Source organism: Zootoca vivipara, chromosome Z2, assembly GCF_965207765.1.
Source record: "Zootoca vivipara chromosome Z2, rZooViv2.hap1.1, whole genome shotgun sequence".
NCBI lineage: Eukaryota > Metazoa > Chordata > Lepidosauria > Squamata > Lacertidae > Zootoca > Zootoca vivipara.
This window is the reverse complement of record NC_142585.1, coordinates 38,508,502-38,530,952: the sequence shown is the minus strand read 5'-3', so window position 1 is coordinate 38,530,952 and position 22,451 is coordinate 38,508,502. Positions and strand designations below refer to the sequence as shown.

At 42.9% G+C, this 22,451-nt stretch overlaps 1 protein-coding gene across 35 annotated transcripts in view; it reads left to right on the top strand.

Moving 5' to 3' along the window:
- The window catches only part of MAPKAP1 (MAPK associated protein 1), a 204,625-nt gene that overhangs the window by 16,008 nt on the left and 166,166 nt on the right, over positions 1–22,451 (top strand). For 16 of the 35 annotated variants that reach the window (XR_015948704.1, XR_015948703.1, XR_015948710.1 and 13 more), the window contains exons 2-3: positions 13,681–14,007; positions 19,211–19,300. Coding sequence is in view for 27 of the 35 variants with exons in the window: in XM_088664904.1 (XP_088521030.1) it covers positions 13,681–14,007; positions 19,211–19,300 (417 nt within the window). In the remaining 8 variants the exon portion in view is untranslated. Of the gene's footprint in view, positions 1–9,074; positions 9,529–10,045; positions 10,418–12,018; positions 12,163–13,680; positions 14,008–19,210; positions 19,301–22,451 lie in introns of those variants that run through there. The other 19 variants (XR_015948708.1, XM_088664910.1, XM_088664921.1 and 16 more) reach the window with 6 other exon arrangements.

Here is a 22,451-nt window from a genome sequence, read left to right as displayed (position 1 = left end):
GCTGTTCCTTGTCTTGCACCTGGAGCACAGTTAGTGTGAAATGGTGCCGGAGTCAGAAGCAACATACTGTAGTTTTTTTTAGAGTGTCACCAGTGTGAGCCGTTTAATGCCTGTCCTTGTTTTCCGACCTTGATTCCACTATTTCCCCACTGCAAGTAATTTTCAGAAAAGGTGTCTGGGGTTGGCTTGATTGTTTGCTGAACTCTTCAGCACATTTTTGCGCCAAAATTGCCAGGGAGAAACTGAGAGCACCCCCTCTCTGCTCTTCAGTGGTTTAGTATGGTGATGTCAGACAGTTCTCAAGCCAAGGCTTGTGTGTGTCATTTCCAAGTCAGGTGCTTTAAGTCATTGCTTTTCCTGCCCACAGATGAGCTGTTTAGCTCTTGCTTCAATGCAAGCTTTTCCCTTGCTCCTGCGGGGAGCCCTGTGTTGTGTGCCTGGGTGTGTGAGGTCACCCTTCAGAACAGCTGGTCTGATGCTTCAAACTGGAATTAATGATTAAGTGATGCTCTCCTCTGAGGGAGTGAAGGCTAACCTGTTGCCCTCCAGATGTTGCTAGACTCCACCTCCCATCAGCCCCAGGGGTGATAGAAGTTTTCATTCAGAAACATCTGGTGAGCCAGAAGTTCCCCACCCTTAATTTAACAAGATAGAACTTGAAATAGCCATTCTTAGCCATTTGATACACCAGCACATGTATCAAAGGTGGTGTGGGGAATCCTTGGCTCTCCAGTTGTTGCTGAACTACAACTCGCATTACCCTGGGGCTGATGGGAGTTGTAGTCCAGCAATAGCTGGAGGGCTAAAACTTCCCCAGTCCTGGATCAATGACTGCAGCTAGGGGTGTAACATGGCAACAGTTTACCTTTTAGCCCTTGTTCATCACAAACAGCATGTTTTCCTTCCACTACAGTTCTGTTTCTGCCAAATACTACATCATTCATCCTGCTGTCTGTTATTTAATGTAAGTTATGTAACTCTTTAGGTATGTTATGTAACATACATTAAATCAATCTTAAGGCGATGTCAAAATGTTAAAGTAATGAATTGCATATTGCTTGTCAACTTTAAAAACCCAATGGCGATGATGTGAACAAATACCAATCATATTCTCTTGACTTACTTCAGTTCCCAACCACAGACTGCATATCCTTTTACGATTCCATTGGTATTCTCTGTCATCCCTCGCTGCAAATGTTTTTTACATTCTGTTCATTCGTGCCAAGTTCATGTCTTGGAGCCTTCTTTGTACACAGAAGGTCTCATGACCAATCCCTGGTGTTTCATCTTAAAAGTAACTTGAGTAGCAGGTGGTGGGAACGTAAGAAGAGCCAGCTGGATCAGGCCAACAGCCTATCTAGTCCAGCAACCTGTTCTCATAGTGGTCAGCTAGATGCCTGTGGGGAAACTATAGTAATAAATAATAATCACTTATTATTCATATGCCGCCCATCTGCCTACAGATGCCACTCTGGGAAGCTTCAAACAAATTAAAGCACAATATGACATCAAACATTAAAAACTTCCCTGAACAGGGTTGCCTTCAGCTGTCTTCTAAAAGCCAGATAGTTGTTTATTTCCTTGACATCTGATGGGAGGACATTCCTACCGAGAAGGCCCTCTGCCTAGTTCCCTGTAACCTCACTTTTCCCAGTGAGGGAACCACCAGAAGGCTTTCAGAGCTAGATCTCGGTGTCCAGGATGAATTAGGTGGTGAAGACTTCAGGTATACAGGGCCAAAGCTGTTTAGGGCTTTCAAGGTCAACACCAACACTTTGAATTGTGCTCAGAAATGTACAGGAAGCCAATGTAGATCCTTTAAGACCGGTGTTACATGGTCCTGGCGGCTGTTCCCAGTCACTAGTCTGGCAGCTGCGTTCTGGATTAGTTTCTTCTAAGAACGTGGGGAGTCACTGCCAGTCAGAGCAGACTGTATTGGGCATAACAACAGTAAGGCAGCTTCATATATTCAAATCCCTTGAAGCTCACTACATGATCCTTGACTGTCAGTCTTGTGCAGGTGTTGCCAAGCTTTTTTGAACAAGTTGGCACATTTTGAATTTTGGAAGAGTGCTGTGGATACCAGTCACAAAATGGCTGCCATACGTAGCATGGTATAACACGAAGTAAAGGAGACAACCATGCCTGACAACTTTATGTTTACTATGGAAAGTCAGCTATTTTCTGCTGGGTTTGATTATGGAAATCATGAATTAGTGTGATACTGATTTCTCTCTCTCTCTCTCTCTCTCTCTCTCTCTCTCACACACACACACACACACACTGATAGTGTTACTACCTAATAGCAACAGAGAGCATTCTGTAGTATGAATAAGAATGTAGAAGGTGGCCATATCACACTCTCATTATACAGTAATCACTTGGAAGATATAGTACCTGCACATTTTGCCGCATAACTTCCTTTCTGGGAGAGATAGAGGCTGACTTTTAAAAAATAAATAAAATGAAAGCTTAAGAGTCTGAGGAACCCAGGAAAGCCTTTACAGACACTAGGCTGGCAACCCCTGGTCTAATGAGTATGACATATAATTGGTAAATAGGAAGGTTACCAGCCAGAATATATGGTAAATATCAAAATAAGTATTGTATGGGGTTGTGAATGTGAGCCTTTGTGATGTACTAGCTGGACTTGAATGGGGAGACCTGGGCTTCTATCCTGCTCAGCCATGAGGCTTTCAGCCTAGCCTACCTTGCAGGTTATTTGTGAGGTCATAATGTGGGGGATCCTACAAACGCCACCATGCACTCTTCAAAAAGCGGGTCAGGATACAAATGTGGTGGTAGTGATGGTGATATCCCAATGCCTTATCCGGTCCTGCCACTATGCATAATTTCGTCCTGTTCTTGGTGGTTTAAACATAATTAAGCAAGCTGCCTCCTACACATTTAAATCAGACAAGATTCTCTCTCTCTCTCTCTCTCTTTGCAAACTGTTCCCATCCTGTACCGTTCAGTGCAATATCAGAATGAAAAATGACACTGCTTTGTCATCTGTTCCAATTGATATTGCACTCTTCACAGTGACAGCTGAAAAGGCCCACAGGTGCCATATAAAGAGGTGACCATGTTGTCATATTTCATTTAGGCGTCCCTCTGCAAAGCCATAATTACCTAATTAGGTTGTTAATTAGGAGATTAGCATTTCGCTATATTGATAGAATGCTCTTTGCAGGCGGGAGTCGAGAAACGGATTTGTCTGGCCTAATTTATAAGTGCTGCAATTTTCTCACTCCCCCACCCCCCAAGCCAAATACTTATTTATTTGCTTAAAATATTGATGGGAGGATAACTCTGTTGATCTAAGGAGGAGTTCCTTTATTGACAAGCAAAGCTTCCACAAGATGGGGACAAGCAATAGAGGTAGGGGTGTGTGTGTGTGTGTGTTTGGGGGGGGGGGATATAATACCGGTGGTTGTGTGTTATTCCTTGATCCTCAAACTCAATAAATAAAGCATTGCAGTTTGACTAACTAGTTGGCTGTACACCTATGACAGCAAAAGTAGATTTTGGGCAGTCAACAAACCACAGCTGTTCAAATAAATTTATGGGTCCCTGAACTAGCAAGAGATTCTCTGCTGGGACAGAGACAGACACCGAGGGTTCAATCCAGAGAAAGAATTTAATTCTTAAAGAGACTCTTGATGATCAGCTCACGATAAGAGAAAAGAAACACAAATTTGCAAACATTCTTATACACTTCTTGGGCTCCTTCCCCCTCCTCTGTAAATGTGCGCACGCAAGGGGGTCATGGGTTACAAATCCACATAAGGAAAATCCGTATCCTGTCCTTCTCATAAACACAAGGGGGTCACAAGTACATATAAGGATCTTCCTCTGTCCGGTTCTTCTTGTAAACACATGCTGACTCATGCTACCCCGGTAGCCTCCCCAAGCAGCCTTGAGTGGGGGGGGGGGGGCTTGAGTCCTTGACTATCTTGCCTGTTCTATGCGTCAGACTGATAGTGTCAGACAAGGCCAGCCATCCGGCCTTGATAGCAAGCTGGGCATCCTGTTCCTTTTGCTTACATTACACTTTGGCACACAGAGAGGGGCAAAGAAAAAAGCATTTTAAGCAAGACATCCCAGGGATATTGGGGGGGGGGCGCTAAGCCATATAATCAGAATTATACAATGCAACTATATGATCAGATTTAGCTCAATAACACAATTGGCAAACCCCTCCTTTCAATATCTTCAGTGGTAGATTACAATTCTATTCTTGAAAGACATCTATGCACAGGCATTCTTTCCTGCCTTACAATTTCTAAGGCTGTTTTCAAAAGTTTTCTTTTAAAACAAATGTATTAAATTGGTGACTTCCTCCCCCTCCCCCTTTCTTTCTTTCTTTCTTTCTTTCTTTCTTTCTTTCTTTCTTTCTTTCTTTCTTTCTTTCTTTCTCTGTCTCTCAGATGTGTAGGAGTTGGAACATAGTGAGGGGGCATAGCTCAGTTTTGCATGGAGAATGTCCCAGGTTCAAGTCATAGCATCTTCAGTTAAAAAGCATCTTAGGGGAAAGGGTTGAGAAAGACCCTCCTCTCCCTGAAACCCCTGAGAGTCACTGCTCTGGTAGACAGAACTGGTCTATCTGAACCGGTGGTCTGATGGGATAAAGCGAAAGCTCAACAGTTATTTTAAGTAGGTAGTCTGTAACTAGTTCTTATAATTGCATAATTTGTCTCATCCCTTGCTCTGTTGTGTTTACATTTCTCCCTTTTGTTCACCTCTCTCAGGTATGGAGAATTCTTGTCTAGTACAAACATTTTTGTTGATATTTATTTCTCACCTTTCCTCCAAGGAGTCCAAGGTGGCATACATGATACTATTTCTCCCAATTTGATCCTCACAGCAACCATGTGAGGTAGGTTATGCTGACTAGCCCTAGGCCACCTAGTGAGCTTCTTGGCTAAGCAGGGATTTGAACCCAGATCTCCCAGGTTCTAATCTGATACTCCAGCCACTATACCACCACTATGCAATCATTCGTTGTTTAGTTGTTTGACACATAAGGCATTTCCATGTGGCTTATAACATTTGGAAACATGGACAAAATCAGACAAAATAGCAATGCATCTCAATCAAAGCCATCCAATAGACCATAAAAAACCTAAGAAAACAGCAGGAAAACACACCACCAATAGTCTTCATAGCTGTTAGTCATTGATAGTGACATACTCCTTCCAGCATCTGACGGGGTCTACCACTGAATATCAGCTTTTGCGGAGTGGATGATTCTTGACAGGGAGATATTCCTATCTTACCACCCATGTTCTAATAGCCAGTGCTACATTTTCAGCTTTATATATGTACTGATTGACAACCAGGCATTCATGTGTTTTGTTTATTAAGGAATTCTTGCCCCAACTCCCACTGGTCCTCAAGCCAAGCCAAAAGACAAGTATAAAAAGCAGGCTGTGTAGGGAGAGAGCTTGTATTTGGTTGCTGAACTGAGCTAGTTTCTGTGTAGTCCTTACGACAACTCAGTCAAATTCTCCCCACATTTCAGATGGGGGGGAGGCACTGAGACTTCTAGAGAGAGTGGCTTGCTGAAGGCCTCTCGGTGAGGTGAAATTTGCACCCAGCGCTACTTTGCTCTTAACCACTGACTGCATTCACACGTGACACTAAAACCATGATTTGAGCCATCTCACAAATGTGCAAACGAGGTTTGTTTGCTTTCCAGCCTCACTTGCCTCATGCTGTTGTTGTACTTTCATGAGCACCAAGGATGGGTGCTGTTGGTTTTAGAGATACTAGCACTAAGTTATAGCTTAAAGCTTGTCATGATTCACAAGCCAATAATAAACCATAGTTCCACATTGTGGTTTGCTGGTAGAAAACAAAGCTTCATTAGTCTGCTGGGCTGTGCTTGACTGTTCAGACAAACCATAGTTAAGCTAAACAAACCATTGCTTAGCATTATCACACTACTGCTGCTCTTCCCCTGCCAATATGTTTTGTATTCACTCTTGGTCATGTGATTAACACTGAAGGCACTGGTTTAAAACCACAAACCTTTATTTAAAAGGTGGTGTTCCGCATCCAGAATTGGTACCCTTTCACTTACATAATCTTGTTTTGTTCTCCTTGCCTGCTGTATTTTTGAGATTGTGATAATTGTGTTGTGCTCATGCGACACTTCTTTCAAAACCGATGCATGTATACAGAAAAGTACATATCCCTCCCCACAAAAAATATAATGGGGAGCCATTCTTTACTAATGACCCAGCAGATACAGCTGGATCCAGATTTACTTTCTCTGAACATGTGGAACTAGAGGCTACAGTTTGAAGAGAAATTAAGGGAGGAAAGGAATTATTTTTCAGATTCCAATTTACTGTTTGTAGTCAACCAGCTTTTGATTGTGTCCACCTGCAACACCAGTATAATTATGATGCAGTCATTGATAACTTCCATTCCCCCCCAAAAAACAAATTGCTGGTGCAACGTAGGTTCAGGCAGGGCTGTTAATATTTTTATTATTGTTACTATCATAGGTGCTATGGATCACTTCCCCTCCCAGTGCTTAAATATCAAAGCTTTTGTTTGATGAAAGCTCCAAAATAAAAATAAAAGGGCTACCATACTGGGTCAGACCAAACTAGCCTGGCTTTGTATCAGACAACATAGCCAAGGCACCACGAGGCAGGGCATGATTTAGTTATTTAGTAATTCGCAGATTTATAAACCACTTCATAACCAAATATTACCCCTGCAATATGTAAAGATAAAATACAAAAAACCCACCATAGGCTCAGTTAACTAAAGACAACAAAACCATATATACAGTTGAACAGTTATTATTCCATAAAATGACTGGGTCACACTTCAGGGAAAGCTTTCTTAAGCAAACAGAAAAAAATGTGCTCAATAGCCTCCTAAATATCAAGACGCTAGGCCCTTGTCTATTTTTAGTTCATAAGTAATTCTAGAAGGCTACAGCTGCAACACTAAAAGCCCTGTCTCTGTTATTGCTATTACTATTAACTATATTTGTTAGTCAGATTTCTTCCAAAGTAACCTAAAATGACTTACATTAAAACCAGTAAAAACCACAATGAAAGTCTGAAATCACAGCAATACAGAAAAAAGGCTAAAAACCACAGCTAAATGAAATAAAAAGATCTCAATGCCACCCTTCAAATTAAGAGCCATAATCCTGGGGAAAGAGAAAAGTATTTGCTTGTTGCCTAAAGCTGAATGAAGATGGTACCAGGTGTGCCTCCCTGGGGAGAGCATTCTACGTGCAGGCAGGGCCGGTGCTAGGGTTTTTTGCGCCCTAGGCGAGATCACCTTCTGGCACCCCGCCCCCCATTCATAAAAATTAAATAGAAAAAATAGAAAATAGAAAAAAGGAAAAAATAGAAAATAGGAAAATAAAATAAAAAGCAGCTGAGAGGCGCGGTGAGGTGGTCCCAGGTTCGTGCTCCCCATGCGCCTCCGGAGCTTAGTGTGGGGAGCGCGAGCCTGGGGCCGCCTCCACTGCGCATGTCAGCGGTGCCTGTTGAGCGGCTTCAGGCCTCTCTCCGGAGGCATGCACATGCGCGCCTCGGGATAGTGGCCTGAAGCCACTCAACAGGCACAGCTGACAGGCGCAGTGGAGGCAGCCCCAGGCTTGTGCTTCGCGTGGGGAGCCTGGGGCCGCCTCCGCTGAACAGCAGAGAGGCGCGGCGAGGTGGCCCCAGGCTCGCGCTCCCCGCGTGCCTCCAGAGCTTCACGCAGGGAGCGCGATCCTGGGGCCGCCTCCACTGCACCTGTCAGCTGTGCCTGTTGAGCGGCTTCAGGCCGCTCTCTGGAGGCAAGCACGCCCCTCAGGATAGTGGCCTGAAGTCGCTCAACAGGTGACAGGCGCAGTGGAGGCGGCGGGCGGCTGGCCAGCGCCCCCTCCATTTTGGCGCCCTAGGGGACCTCCCATAGAGGGGTCACACGAAGAAGTGTTCTAGATCATGATTGCAGGGTCATTGTCAATTTGTGTGGGGTCCCAGAGTCTTGAACCACTTAAGACTTTATAGGTCAAAACCAGCATTTTGAACTGAGCTTGGAAACTAAAACCACTTTGGGGGCATGTGGTTCTAACAATGCCCCACCTGGAGAGCACAGTTGCCAGGCAGGGATATGTGAGGGGAGGCAGTCCCATAGGTTGATGGACATATTCTGTTTGTTTTGTCCCAAACATCTGGTAAGCAGAGGTGGGCTGCATATCCATCTGACTATCAAAGCTGAATAGTTTTGTTTTTGTCCCCCTTGACTCCCTTGCAGCTGAAAGAAAACCAAGCTATTTGTGAGAAACCTCGCAAGGAAGCCCAGAGCAGTTAAGCATCCCGAAGTCAGGGTTCAGCATGGAAAGATTAAGATATATAAATAAATAAGCTGCTGCATCTGCCGTTAACATGTTGTTAACTCCCTCGGCAGACATTAAATCATTTTCAAGTACAATAATAGTGTGGGAGGTAAATTAACTAACCATTAACAATCTTATAAATACACAATTAACATACCAGCATTTATATGACATATTGATGGGGCAGCAGTAATTTTTGATAGGGAGTTTGGCGGTTTGTTTTGTTTTATTTTCCCCATTCCTGGCCTTTGAGGTGCTTTAGACTTTATTGAAGTTCTCAGTGCCGGCAAAAGCTAAGCAGGTATCGCCTTCTCTCCCCCCCCCCCCCAAAATCTCTTCTCTCAAAATGGCAACACAGGGAGGGCTGCCTGCTTGTGCTGGCTGGACATAGCTTCTCAGGCCACATTGATGTGAACGGTTAACTTAAGTGTCCTGCATTCTTTTCTTTTTTAAAAATATATTCTTTATTGAAAATAATTTAAAAGTACTCAAAGGTACGAAAATATATTTTAAAAGAATTCACATACATTTTAACTCATACACATAAGAATAAAGAAAGAAAGAAAAGAAAAAAGACAAAAACACTTCCAGAATGTTACATCCAGATTAAACGTGGTACTTCCAATCCTTTTCATTATACCTGATTTCTTCCATCCTTATTTTTTTCACAGGTTTTTTTCTTTTTAAAAAAGTGTCTTGCATTCTTTATTATTAGGGCTGGTGATTTGGAAGGGAGTTGGCAAAGATAGAAAGCTGCCTCTTTGCCTTTCACTAAGTCACAATATGTGACACCATTGTTAAAGCATCTGCACTTGCTGCCCGTCTACTATCATCGTTATGGTGGAAACCTGGTGGAGGAGGTCTGACTAATGCAGTCCATGCATTGGTAACCTCAAGGCTGGATTACTGTAATGCACCCTATGTGAGACTGCCATTGGAATGGCTCCAGAAGATCCAGCTGGTGCAAAATGCGGTGGTCGGACTGCTTATGGCTGATGTGCCACCATTGTTTGTCATATAATCAAAGAATTGTAGAGTTGGAAGGGCACCCAAGGGTCATCTAGCCCAACCCCCTGCAATGCAAGAAACTCAACTAAAGCTTCCATAACTGTTGGCCATGCAGTGTCTGCTTAAAACCTCCAAGGAAGGAAAGTCCGCCACCTTCCAAGGTAGTCTTTTCCACTGTCAAACAGCTCTTACTTTCAAAAAGTTATTCCCATCCATTCCAGCATCCTTTTCTCACAGTGGCCAACCAGATGCACTCTCCGCACTTGTGATTCCCAGCAACTTGTGTTTAGAGGGTAACTGCTTCCCACAGTGGAGGCTGAACATAGTCATTGTAGCTATGCATAGTCATTGTCCACAGTAGTTAGGTGGAACGTGCATGTTCAAAGGGAACATACTTATGACCATAACATCCTTCTGGACCGTCTAGAGGGGTTGGGAGCTGGGGGCACTGTCATACAGTGGTTCCGCTCCTTCCTCCTGGGCCATGTTCAGAAAGTGGTGGTGGGGGATGAGTGTTTGGACCCCTGGGCTCTCACTTGTGGGGTGCCTCAAGGTTCTGTGCTCTCCCCCATGCTTTTTAACATCTACATGCAGCCGCTGGGAGAGATCATTAGGGGGTTTGGGCTGGGTGTTCATCAGTATGCAGATGATGCCCAGCTCTACCTCTCTTTCATTCAGAACCAGTGAAGGCGGTGAAGGTCCTGTGTGAGTGGCTGGAGGCAGTTGGAGGATGGATGGCGGCTAACGGATTGAGATTGAATCCTGACAAGACAGAAGTACTGTTTGTGGGGGACAGGAAGACTTACATTGGCTCCCAGAACGTTTCCGAGCACAATTCAAAGTATTGGTGCTGACCTTTAAAGCTCTAAACTGCCTTGGTCCAGTATACCTGAAGGAGTGTCTCCACCCCCATCGTTCTGCCCGGACACTGAGGTCCAGCGTCGAGGGCCTTCTGGCGGTTACCTCACTGCGAGAAGCAAACTACAGGGAACCAGGCAGAGGGTCTTCTCGGTAGTGGCACCCGCCCTGTGGAACACCCTCCCATCAGAGGTCAGAGAGATAAACAACTACCTGACATTTAGAAAATACCTAAAGGCAGCCTTGTTTAGGGAAGTTTTTAACCTGTGATATTTGATTTATTTTAATGTTTGTTGGAAGCCGCCCAGAGTGGCGGGGGGAGCCCAGCCAGATGGGCGGGGTATATATTATTATTATTATTATTATTATTATTATTATTATTATTATTATTATTATTAATGCCAAACAGCCAATGAGACATTTGCCTTCATGCCACACTTGGAAAGCTCTGCAGAAGCATCTGGCTGGTCATTATTGGCAATGGAATGCTAGAGTAGGTAATTCCTCATTCTGATACTGCAGGACAGCTCTTACAATAATGATTTGCCTGAAACAATTCCTTTATTTTAAAGGGTTCTAACTTTTTTAAAAAAATAGCATGGAGTTAATAGGAAATGCTGCATTCTGATCCTGGTTTGGTACCCTGGATTGTTAATGAACTGCTTCTTTTACAATCTAAAGCTTCTCCAAAATCAGGCAAAACAAGGAGCAAGATAGGAAAAGGCTCTTTAAAGCTCCACCCCTTGCATGTGAGCCGACGACTGGTATCAGCTAATGCTTTTAAGGACAAACTGTGGTTTGCTGTTACGTCTGAACTAGGCTTGTCGCCATTAAAAACAAAACACACACTTTCATTGATAAACAGCTATTCCTCTTCCTTCCTCTTCCAAATCGGGAGGAGACAGTGAAGAGCCTGTGAGTCTGTAAAAATCCAATTCAGCTTTTCTACTTGAACGGCTCTGGTGTCTGTCTATAGAGTAGGCTTGTCACCCTTGAAATAAGGTGATTTCAATAGCTTTCATCCACTTAATACAAATATTCATGCTGTAGTCACAGTGCTAGGTTTGCCAGGTCCAGCAGGGGTTTGCTAGGCACTTGGGTCTCTGGGGGATTTAGGTGGACCAGGAGGGAAATGGTGTGTGGCTTTGCAGTCCCCAGAATGAGCCTGCTTTCTACTGTCTCTCTTCCACACACACGCCACTGCTTCCATTTTTACAACTGCTCAATTTATAAGTTGCTTGCTTCGTTGACAAAGTGTGTATCTCAGCGGAGCCGAAGTTCTTTCATTTTCAGTATCTTTTCATAGAATTATTTCCTCTTTCTGCAAACACAGGGATTGATTTATAAGTGTGAGGATTGGGAGATAGGGAGCATTGCTGTAGATGTATTGTTACATTGTGTATGTGTAATTGTGTATCCTAGCCATTCTGGGTGTATGATTTTAATTTTTGGCATTTTCCCCCACAGTTTCTAAATAACTTGAACCCCCCCCCTTTGTATTTTGTATAATGCTGCATTTTTTATAGCTTAGGGTAATGTTTTGTTCTAGCCTGGCTAATTGTGTGAAGGGGCCAAGGAGCAATTAAGAGCATGGGAGCTCTAGTCCCTCAATGACTGGAAATCGTCAGTACCCGACTGGCTACTGACACTTCAGGGTACAGACTCACAGGCATACATGTTTGTGATCATCAGGTCTAGAACCTTGGGAGAGGAAAGAGCTTTGATATTCTCAAGAAGCTGAGTTCTCCATCCAGCACCACATTCTGCATTTTTGTGATTCTGTACCCCTGTAGAACCACGGGCATACACAGCCAACCCTGTGAGCCCTCCCAGGAACTGAGACATCCATCTGGCTTGTGAGCTTCCCAACAGTATCTGGTTGGCCACTGTTGAGACCGGGATACTGGACTAGATTTGCCATTGGCCTGATACAGTAGGTGTCTTCTTATGTTCTTCCTCCTCTAAAGTGTGGAGAGCACTGTTGTGCTCAGATCCTGCCTATGCGCTTCTGAATAGCCTCTAGTGGGCCACTGTGAGAGGATGCTGGAATACATGGGCCTTTAGCCTGATCCAGCAGCCAGGCTCTACCTGGCATAACCCTTTTCAGCTTTTAATGCATGGGATGGGATGGGTCTCCAAATGTGTTAAAGTGCTACAACTCCAATTGAACACATGTGCTGTGGATAGCCCTGAGAGTCTTCCAGGCCTGACATTAAACATCTGTGAGAGCTATCGAATCTGCCCTGGGACACCATCCTTCTCTTTAAATTAAAGCCCCTTCCACTGAGCGAGGGAAGCTAGAGTGCACATTCAGATTTTGGGAAGGAAAAGCTTATTGAATCACAACTCCTTCATTTCTGGACCTAATTAGGCAGAGCATGCATGGAGGATTGGGGATTGCTTTCCTTCTTCAGGGGAGTCTTTGGTGGATGAAGAAATATTGCTGAGTTTGTCACTGCACTAGCAGGCTTTTCTTCCTCTTTCTCTCACTCATGGTTTCGGTGCCAGCAATAAGTCATGGAAGGTGGGAGCAGATGGTGTGAACAGTGGAGCTTGGAAAGAGGCAAGGGAGAGAGAAGATTCCTGGGTAGCAAGTTGAAAACACAGTGTGAGGTTTGGGTGCCAGGCTGGCAAGTGTTGAGTGAGTGTCAGGTTGGGGTTTTTTGTGGCAGCTCTCTTTCTCTTTCTTTTCTGTTCCCTGTCTGTACTAGAGAGCTGCTGCCAGTCAGTGTTAGCAGTACTGAGCTAGGTGGACCCAATGGTCTGACTGCATCATGCACCTGTGTTACCACACCTTGAAAAGGATATTGCAGGGCTGGAAAAGTTTCAAAAGAGGGCAACCAACATGATTAAGGAGTTGGAGCAACTCCCCCAGGAGGAACAGCTGCAACATTGAGGAATTTTTAGTTTAGAAAAACAAGCGAGTAAGAGGTGATGTGGTGGAGGTATATCAAATAATGCACAGTATGGAGAAAATGGATAAAGAAAAGGTTTTTCTTCCACTCATAATGCTAGAAATTGGAACCATCTAACAAAGTTGAATGTTAAAGGATTCAGGAGTGACACGAGAAATCACTTCTTCATGCAAAGTTAAACTATGGAATTTGCTCCCACAAGATATAATAATGGCCACCAATGTACATGGATGGCTTTAAAAGGAGATTTGGCAAACTCACAGAGGATGGTGTGAACAGCCACAGTAGCTGTGTTCTACCTCCATAATCTTGCTGGGAATCACAAGTGGGGAGATTGCTGTTCCACCCAGGTCCTGCTTGTGGCTTCCTGTAGGTGCCTAGTTCGCCACTACCAGAACAGGATGCTGGTTGTAGATGGACTTTTAGTCTGATCCAGAAGGGCTCTTCTTATGTTATAACCCTGGGCATATTCCTTGGTTTTCTCTAAAGTTCTGTGTGTGTGTGTGTGTGTGTGTGTGTGGTGCGTGCTGTGTTTCCCAGGTAGAAAAGTTTGCAATTCAGCATGGAGCAAAGAAGATAGTAGAAGGCGGAAGACCTTGGGATGCAGGATGGCTTTCTTGGACAATCCAACCATTATCCTGGCTCACATCCGACAGTCACATGTGACCAGCGATGACACAGGGATGTGTGAACTGGTCCTGATTGACCACGATGTTGACCTGGAGAAATTCCAGCCCACTTCGGCCAATGGCGACAGCAGCTCAGAAACGCAGGGCAGCAATGGCGAGTCTCAGGGTTACGTATACTCCCAGTCGGTCGACATTACCTCAAGTTGGGACTTTGGTATTAGAAGGCGATCAAATACAGGTGAGTGGGATCATCTTGGGAAATCTGGTGGCTTCAGCTAGGAATTTCGTGGTTTATAGAGGGATCCCAGTATAGGAGGCATCATGTAACCTGACCACTAAAACACAATGATTACTGCAATGCACTCTCTGTGGGACTGCCCTCGGACCTGTTCCAGAAGTTTCAGCCAGTGACCAGACTGCTGGTGGGGGCACATGGCTGACAACATGTGACACTATTCTTAAAACATATATAATGGCTGTCTGTCTACTGAGCCAAGTTCAGAGTCATTATATTCTTTTACAAAGTCCTGAACAGTTTAGGTCCAGGTTATCTCTGAGGCCACTAAAACCTTTGTATCCCAGCTCAGTCACTGAGCATCGTTTGTCATCTTCCTGAATTGGTGAGACTTGACATCGACACAAAACCAGTGTCATCGGTCCTGTCCTTGGGAACATTCTGCTGATAGAAATTCAGCATACATATTCTGCTTTAACTTTTAAACATTTGCTGATAATTCTTCTCTGCCACCAGGCATGTTATGCAAACAATACATCTTCTGTAATAGCTGGTGGACTCTGATTTTAAATTTATATGTGTTTTTTCTTTCATTATATGTGTAGTTGTTGTAGACTTTTTTGATATTGTTTCTGAAATTTGCAGTATACAAGTATATTTATTTATTTATCAATAAATAATTGTAGCTCGGTGATAGAGCACCAGTTTTCCATCTAGAAGGCCACAGGTTCAATCCATTCCATTTCCCAGGTAAAAGGATCATGCATTAGGTAATGGGAAACACCTCTAGCTGAGACCTTCGAGTGCTGTTGACAGCCGGCCAGAGAATAGATTCTACTTGGCTGGATGGATATAGAGTCTGACCTTACCAGGACTATAGAACCTGGAACACTTGCTTCTGTGCAGTTGCCCCGTGTAAACATTAAGAACCCTGCTGAATCAAACCAAAGGGTTGTCATCTAGCACTCTGTCCTCACAATGGCCTACCATTGTGGCACGGCAAAAGGGCCCACAGGCACGGCAAAAGGGCAGTAATACTCTTCCCCAGTTGCTACATAACTGGCTTGGATACTGGCTGGAATGCAGCCATCAAGTAGCCGATATGGTGCCCTTGCTGGACACTGCTGGACTGTGATGGGAACTGTGGTTCAACAACATCTGGAGGGCACCACCATGTTGGCCATCCTGGCAGCTGTATTCTCCTTGAATTGTCCCATCCGCTTTTAAAGCCATCCAGGTTGGCAGCCATCTGGCGGCCATAGTTAAACCCTATAATAGTAATTTGCTCCCACAAATTGTATCATATCTTGTGAGAGTGAATTTCCCTAGTTTAGCTATGTACAGTATTTTGTCTGTTTGAAATTACCCACCCCTCAAGAGCATGGGATGCCTGCAAGCTCCAGTATTATGAGAATGACTACAGTATATGGTGGTTAAAATCCTGGAATGATCAAAGTATCTGAAATGATCATTTATTTCATTTCCATTCATAGTAATAACCTATACTTCTTAATATTACAAAATCTCTAAGCCTGTGGTTCGCAGTTGGTGGTCTGAAGACTACAAGGGGTCCACGTAATCCATCCAGGGGTCTGTCAGATAAGAAAAACTACCATAGACATACCAAAATTTTCAAAAGAAAAATAAGTGGTATGCTGTATGTACTTAGTTAATTTGTTACCACTATTCTAAGCAGTTCATATGAATTGCAATCATAAAATCACAGAGCAGAAAGTCAGTACATGGTATCAAATATAACAGGAGTCCATTAAAAATGAAACAAAGCTTTAAAACATAAAAACTGAAATTGTGCCTATGGGTTGTTGCTGCTGCTGCAGTGTTTTGAAGAAAAGGTGTAGTGACCTATTTTGAAACCCTAAGCTGTGGTTTACCTAAACTCTTGCTTTTTTTAAACAAACCAGCTTCACCACCCATGTATTTGCAGGGGGAACATAGTTCTGTGTTTCTTACAAGAGACCAAATGATCTAAATTCTTGGGTTTGTGAGGTAATACAACACCACCTAGAGCTCAGAAGCACATTTTGCTGAAATAAGTAATGTAGCACAATTTTTATCTAGAGGAATAAGGGAAGAAAATACCTAAGCTGTCATTGAAGCTGATGTTTTAATGCTTTAGATTGAAGTATAACTAGGATAACCGAAGATCACCTCTGTCCATTTTGTTTAGGTGATTCCATTTTTGGCTGAGTAAATAATTCACTTGACTGAAAACTGATTCTACCCAACACAGTATAAAGTAGGAAATGCCATGAATGTTTTCTTTTTTCTTTCCTCACTTAGACTCAATTAAGACATTTAGAGGTCCAAAACCTTAAAAGATTTTGGTGCCCCCATATATATTTAATTCAAAATATAAAAAATAAACCGCAAAATAAACTTTTATTTTTCAAATGCAACAAAACCTACAGTAAGATGGAAAATAATTTTAATTTTTGTATACTTCCAATTTATTTTTCTTCTACTCTTCCCAGTTGCAAAGTCTTTGATCAGATCCTCAAAACCAATCTTAAGTAACACATCTACTTCTATACTTAGTAGAGATAAGGCATTCAGCCTACCTTGTTGCATAGTTGTTGGCCTCGGTCCAGTATACTTGTTCTGTCCGGACACTGAGGTCCAGTGCTGAGGGCCTTCTGGCAGTTCCCTCGCTGCGAGAAGCCAAGTTACAGGGAACCAGGTAGAGGGCCTTCTCGGTAGTGGCACCCGCCCTGTGGAACGCCCTCCCACCAGATGTCAAAGAGGGAAAAAACTACCAGAATTTTAGGAGACATCTGAAGGCAGCCCTGTTTAGGGAAGCTTTTAATGTTTAATAGATTATTGTATTTTAATGTTCTGTTGGAAGCCACCCAGAGGGGCTGGGGAAACCCAGCCAGATGGGCGGGTTATAAATAATAATAATAATTATTATTCTGTTGGAATTTTTAATATACTTCAGCCAAGAAAACGAACGCTCAGCTGATCAATTTGTGACTATTAATGTTAAAAATCCAGCAATGAGAATTCCCTTGAGGCCCTAACCACAAGTTTATTTTGCTTAATGGTTAATCCAGCCCTGTCCAGGCTACATCCCTGATAAGCTCTTCTTCACATGCTCCTTGAGGGTTGTGTGTGTGTGTTTGTTTTTGCCTGGCTGGAATGTGCCATTGAACAATGAAAATGCCTCTCTCTTCCTTGCCTGGGTGGAGGATAGAGAAGTGTGTGCAGAAACTAGAAACTAGCACAAAGGCAAAATTTGCCTTCATTCAATGTGATCTTTTTTAAAAGTGATTGCACACACTGGTAAAGAATACCAACAACACCTAGGTTGTGCTGGCACTCATGGTACTTTTATTGGGTTAGGACTACCATACCTTTCAAGTGTCCCTATTTTCCAGGGACAGCCCCAGAATTATGAAAAACATCCTGGGTTCTGATTTGATCCCGGAATGTCTCTATTTTCCCTGCCAGTGCTGACATCGAGCTCAGGAAGATGAGCCAGTGCTTGTTTGAAGCAATAGCAGTGGCAGTGGTGGCTGCAAGGGAGCACCCCGTTGCCTCTCCATGGCTGCCGCTGCCTGCCTCCTCCCTTAGGCAGCTTGCAGCGGCTGCTGGAGAGCGGGCAAGGAGGAGAGGCCCGGCTCTGTGTAACACACTAACTCTGAGGTGCAGACGGAGGGCAGGGCCGCCCAGGGCGGGAAGAAGGGGAGAGCAGAGCAGAGTGGGAGGAATATTGTTATTGTTTGGGTTTTTTTTTAAATGCTTTGTACATGTGCATCCAATTTTTGGAGCTTTCTTAAATTTATTTATTGCTGGGGCCTGAAATAGATTGGTTAGATTGATTCTATCCTAATAATTTAGGGGTTTCTGTACTGCCCTTTGCCAGGCAGATACAGGGCAAAGGCAGTTTGCAAATTTAAAACATATTACAGAACACCACACTGAACTCAGCACACTGAACTAGCAACAATATCTGCAGACCTGCAGCAGTTCCAATTATTCAAGGTTACAGAGTTACTATGAGTTGCTGCTGTATTTATATTCTGTAATTAAAACAAACAAACCACTTATTGGTGGTTTTGTTTCCAGTTTTTATAATTTTTTTATGAGGGGTGTTTTCTAGCTTTGTTTGCACTTAGTGTCTTGTAAACCGCTACTTTAAAAATTATCCAAATAGATTAAATCAAAGCCCATCCACCTTGCTTATTTCAGAGGGTATGTAGTTCCTGCTAAACATGCACAGGATTGCCTTCCTAAGCATGCTTTTGGTAAATTAGTCTACATCTTTCTCTTGCTTTAAAAGAAAAAAGGAAGAATTCGTTTCCTGTGCCCGGGACCTTTATTTGCAGTAAGGTGCTGTGCCATTTAGTCTCTGCCTTTTGAGGTAGTCTTCTTTACCTGCTTATTAAATTGACATTCCCCAACACCCTCTCTCTCCTGAAATAAATCTGACATTTAAAACCATAAGGAGGGTTTGAGGCAGGCGAGGAGGGCTCAGTCTCCCGGGTGTTGATATTTCACCTATTTGAGCGTGTCCTATTTTCGGATGTGGAGTCAAAAATATGTGAAGGAAAAATGATATTCATTTTTTAAGATTTGACTAATGTTGTGAAGATACAAATCATTTATTTTTACTACCTATAAACTGTTTCAGCACACTGAAGAAAAAGCTATGCTAATTTATATAGCGTTGACATTTTATAATTTTCATGATTTTTTTAGATAAAGGATTTTATATTTAAAACTTTAATAGTCTAGTCTGAGTTCATTTATCTTTAATTTTTGAAACGGGGAGAGTAATTCATAACAGTAATTTTATTCCTGTAATGTAATATTCACTTCAGTTCATTTGTGCATTAAAATTCCTTTAAGACCGTTATTAATGATTTATATAATGAAATGTCATATTAATCACAGAAGTTTTCACATTTTATTATTCTCTTCCATGTTAATACTATCTTTATGATCTCTATTAATGTTTTATATCCTCTAATTTCAATTATAAATCAAGAAGATTTTCATGTTTTTGTTGGTATTTGCTTTTCAGGGGTGCCACCTCTAAAAATTTTATGTCTTTTCTCCCCTACCCCCCCACACCCTACATGTGCAGCATAAAACATCTTTATTCATAGAAAGGTAGTTAATTATGTCTTTTGTTTATAGTAAACTTTCATTGACAAACTTATCGTCATAATATTTCTTTTTCAAGCTCAGAGACTTGAACGGCTTCGGAAAGAGAGGCAAAATCAGATAAAATGCAAGAATGTGCAGTGGAAGGAAAGGAACACATCTTATTCAGGTAAAAAGAATACGTTTTACGCACACACACACACACAGTGTTGTTGGGTTTTCGTTTGTAATTTTGTTTCATTTGCTTGTGTTTGCAGAAATACATGTAAACGAAAAAGCTCAAAGCAACTGATGAGGTCATGTTGATCAGGAAAAAAATGGATTAGACCTATAGAAACTTGTTAGTCTTGTCCTTTAATTTCAGTGGCTCTACTCTAATTAATATTGGCTATAATTCTTATGGGTTTCATCCAATGTTAGTCCTACATAGAGTAGACTAATGGAAACTCATGAATGTGACTAACTCAGGTACATTAATTTATATACATCTGCTCAGCTGAAAGGGACACTGGTGGCACTGTGGTCTAAACCACTGAGCCTCTTGGGCTTGCCAGTCGGAAGGTCGGCGGTTTGAATCCCCATGACGGGCTGAGCTCCCGTTGCTCGGTCCCAGCTCCTGCCAACCTAGCAGTTTGAAAGCATGCCAAAAAAGTGCAAGTAGATAAATAGGTACTGCTCCGGCGGGAAGGTAAACGGTGTTTCCATGCACTGCTCTGGTTTTGGTGTTCCGTTGCGCCAGAAGCAGCTTAGTCATGCTGGCCACATGACCCGGAAAAACTGCAGACAAACGTTGGCTCCCTCGGCCAGTAAAGCAAGATGAGTGCCACAACCCCAGAGTCGTCTGCGACTGGACTTAATGGTCAGGCTTCCTTTACCTTTACTCAGCTGAAACCAATTGACGAAATTAGCTCTGTCCATTTATTTCTGTGGGTCTTCTTTGACTAGGATCAACATTGACTACAACCCTTATTTTTTTGTTTTTAAGCTGGTTAATGTTTAACTTTCAATCACAGAAAGGTCGGGGTGTAACTGACAAAAACCAAAATTAGTTGGAGATTAACCTTGCCCTCTCACTCACATTCTGATAGAGGTAGGCATTGGCATTCTAAAATGGATGCATCTGCATACGTATGTGGTTCAGTAATCCAGATTTATGGGTTAGGTCCAGCATTGCTATCCCTATATTACAGATGAGAGGCCAAGAGTTCATACCTCAATCTCTTAGCTAGTAAAGTATGTCAGCTCTCTCTCCTCCCTTCCTCTCTCCTTCTCTAAGGTGCCCTCATCAATATTTGAATTGGCTCCTAGTGGTTGGCTATTCCGACCACTGTTTGGCGTGTGATACACTACTGTGTGGCTGGATAAGGCCTCTCTACTTATATAAGATTAAGAGCTTGCTGATTCATGCCAATGGTCTATCTAGTCCAGCATCCTATTCTCAGTGGCCAGCCAGATGCCTTGGTAGGAAACCCTTGAGCAGGACCCAAGCACAGCAGCAGCACCCTCTCCCCCTGCCATTTCCAGCAACTGGCATCCAGAAGCGTTGCTGCCTCCAACTAGGGAGGCGGAGCATAGCCATCATTGCTAGTAGCTATGATAGCCTTTACTTATCTACGGTAGTTTTCTTTTAAAGGCATCTAAGTTGGTGGCCATCATTGCCTCCTGTGGGAGTGTGTTCTGTGTGAAGTCATTTCTTTTATCATCCTGAATCTTCCAACATTCAGCTTCACTGGATCATAGCTGCCAAGTTTTCCCTTTTCTCGCGAGGAAGCCTATTCAGCATAAGGGAAAATCCCTTAAAAAAGGGATAACTTGGCAGCTATGCACTGGATGTCCACCATAGCTGCCAAGTTATCCCCTTTTTTAAGGGATTTTCCCTTATGCTGAATAGGCTTCCTCGCGAGAAAAGGGAAAACTTGGCAGCTATGATGTCCACAAGTTCTAGTGTTATGAGAGAGCGAGGAGAAAAACTGGGGAGTGCTACAAGGGAGGGGGGAATAAAACCCCTGCATGTTGATAAAATAGGGTTGCCATATTTCAAAAAGTTAAGAATTCTTGAGCTTCTTTTTACAAAAAAGGCAGATACTCTCCCTATATTGCCTGCTGAAAACATTGTTATTTCAGCAAGCCTACATCTAAATTTCTTTTAATTTTTTTACCAACTTAATCTGTTTTATTAATAATAATTTTATATTATTTTTGTACACCACATAAGGATTTTTTTAAAAAAAAAAGATATAATGGTTTATAAACTCTTCTAAATAAAGTAAAAGTTCAACACTGCCAACATCAAATACACTAACTGGGTTCCCCAGTAAACCATGGTTTGGCCTGAAGTGGATTTGCCAACCATGGTTTTAAGAAAACCTTGGTTATCATTACTAAGGGTTGTTTACCATTGGTGATAACTGAATTTGAAACCATGGTTGGTGCGGGAAGGGTGAAGGGAATTTTCTTCAGAGAGGGAGAGAGAGAGAGCCTGTTCCAGCTGCTAGTTCATAATTTGTAAATGGAGGTTTTCACAGAGTTGGTGATTAAGCCTGCACTGGGCCACTGTGTTGTGTAGCAGAAGGGGAGCTTGGCCAAATTAAACTACAACGCTCATCAGTTTCCTGCCCTCCTCCTCCTCTCTAGTCTTGTGTTGTTATCCTGAACAGTCCCAGAATTGCACAAGGTTTCAACTCAGGCAAGAGAACTCAACCAAAACAGATGCCACAGTAATCTGCAGAGAAGAACTCCAGAGATGCACTCGGGGTCCGTGCCAGCAGAGGAGACAATAAAGCAATGCCTCCCTAGTGCTTCCTGAGGAACAAAACTACATATTGAAACACTCGCTCCTCTCACCAAAGCCAATGAAATGAATGCCTTGAGCTCCAGGGGACTCGAAGCTTTCCAAAAAGGCCCAAGAAATAACTTCACGCCATGCTGCAAGAATATAATTGCAAATGAGATTTTATTTATTTATTTACCTATTTTGGCAGGGTGGGGTGTGTGTGTGTGTGTGTGTGTGTGTGTGTGTGTGAGAGAGAGAGAGAGAGAGAGAGAGAGAGAGAGAGAGAGAGAGAGAGAGAGAGAGAGAGAGAAGCATTGTCTTCAGAATAAGCATAAAGGGTGGCACAGAGCATAACACGTACCTGGGATAGATAATGACATTTTTGTGCTGTCTTAGTTCAGAGAGAATTTAATAATCTTGCACGGCCCTGTTGGGTATCTTTATTTTATTTCTGTTTCTATTTCTCTCTTTCCTGGTGACCGCACCTGTGCATTCTCCATCTCCATATCCCAGTCAGAGCTGCTCCCGACTCCCGAATTAACCGGGA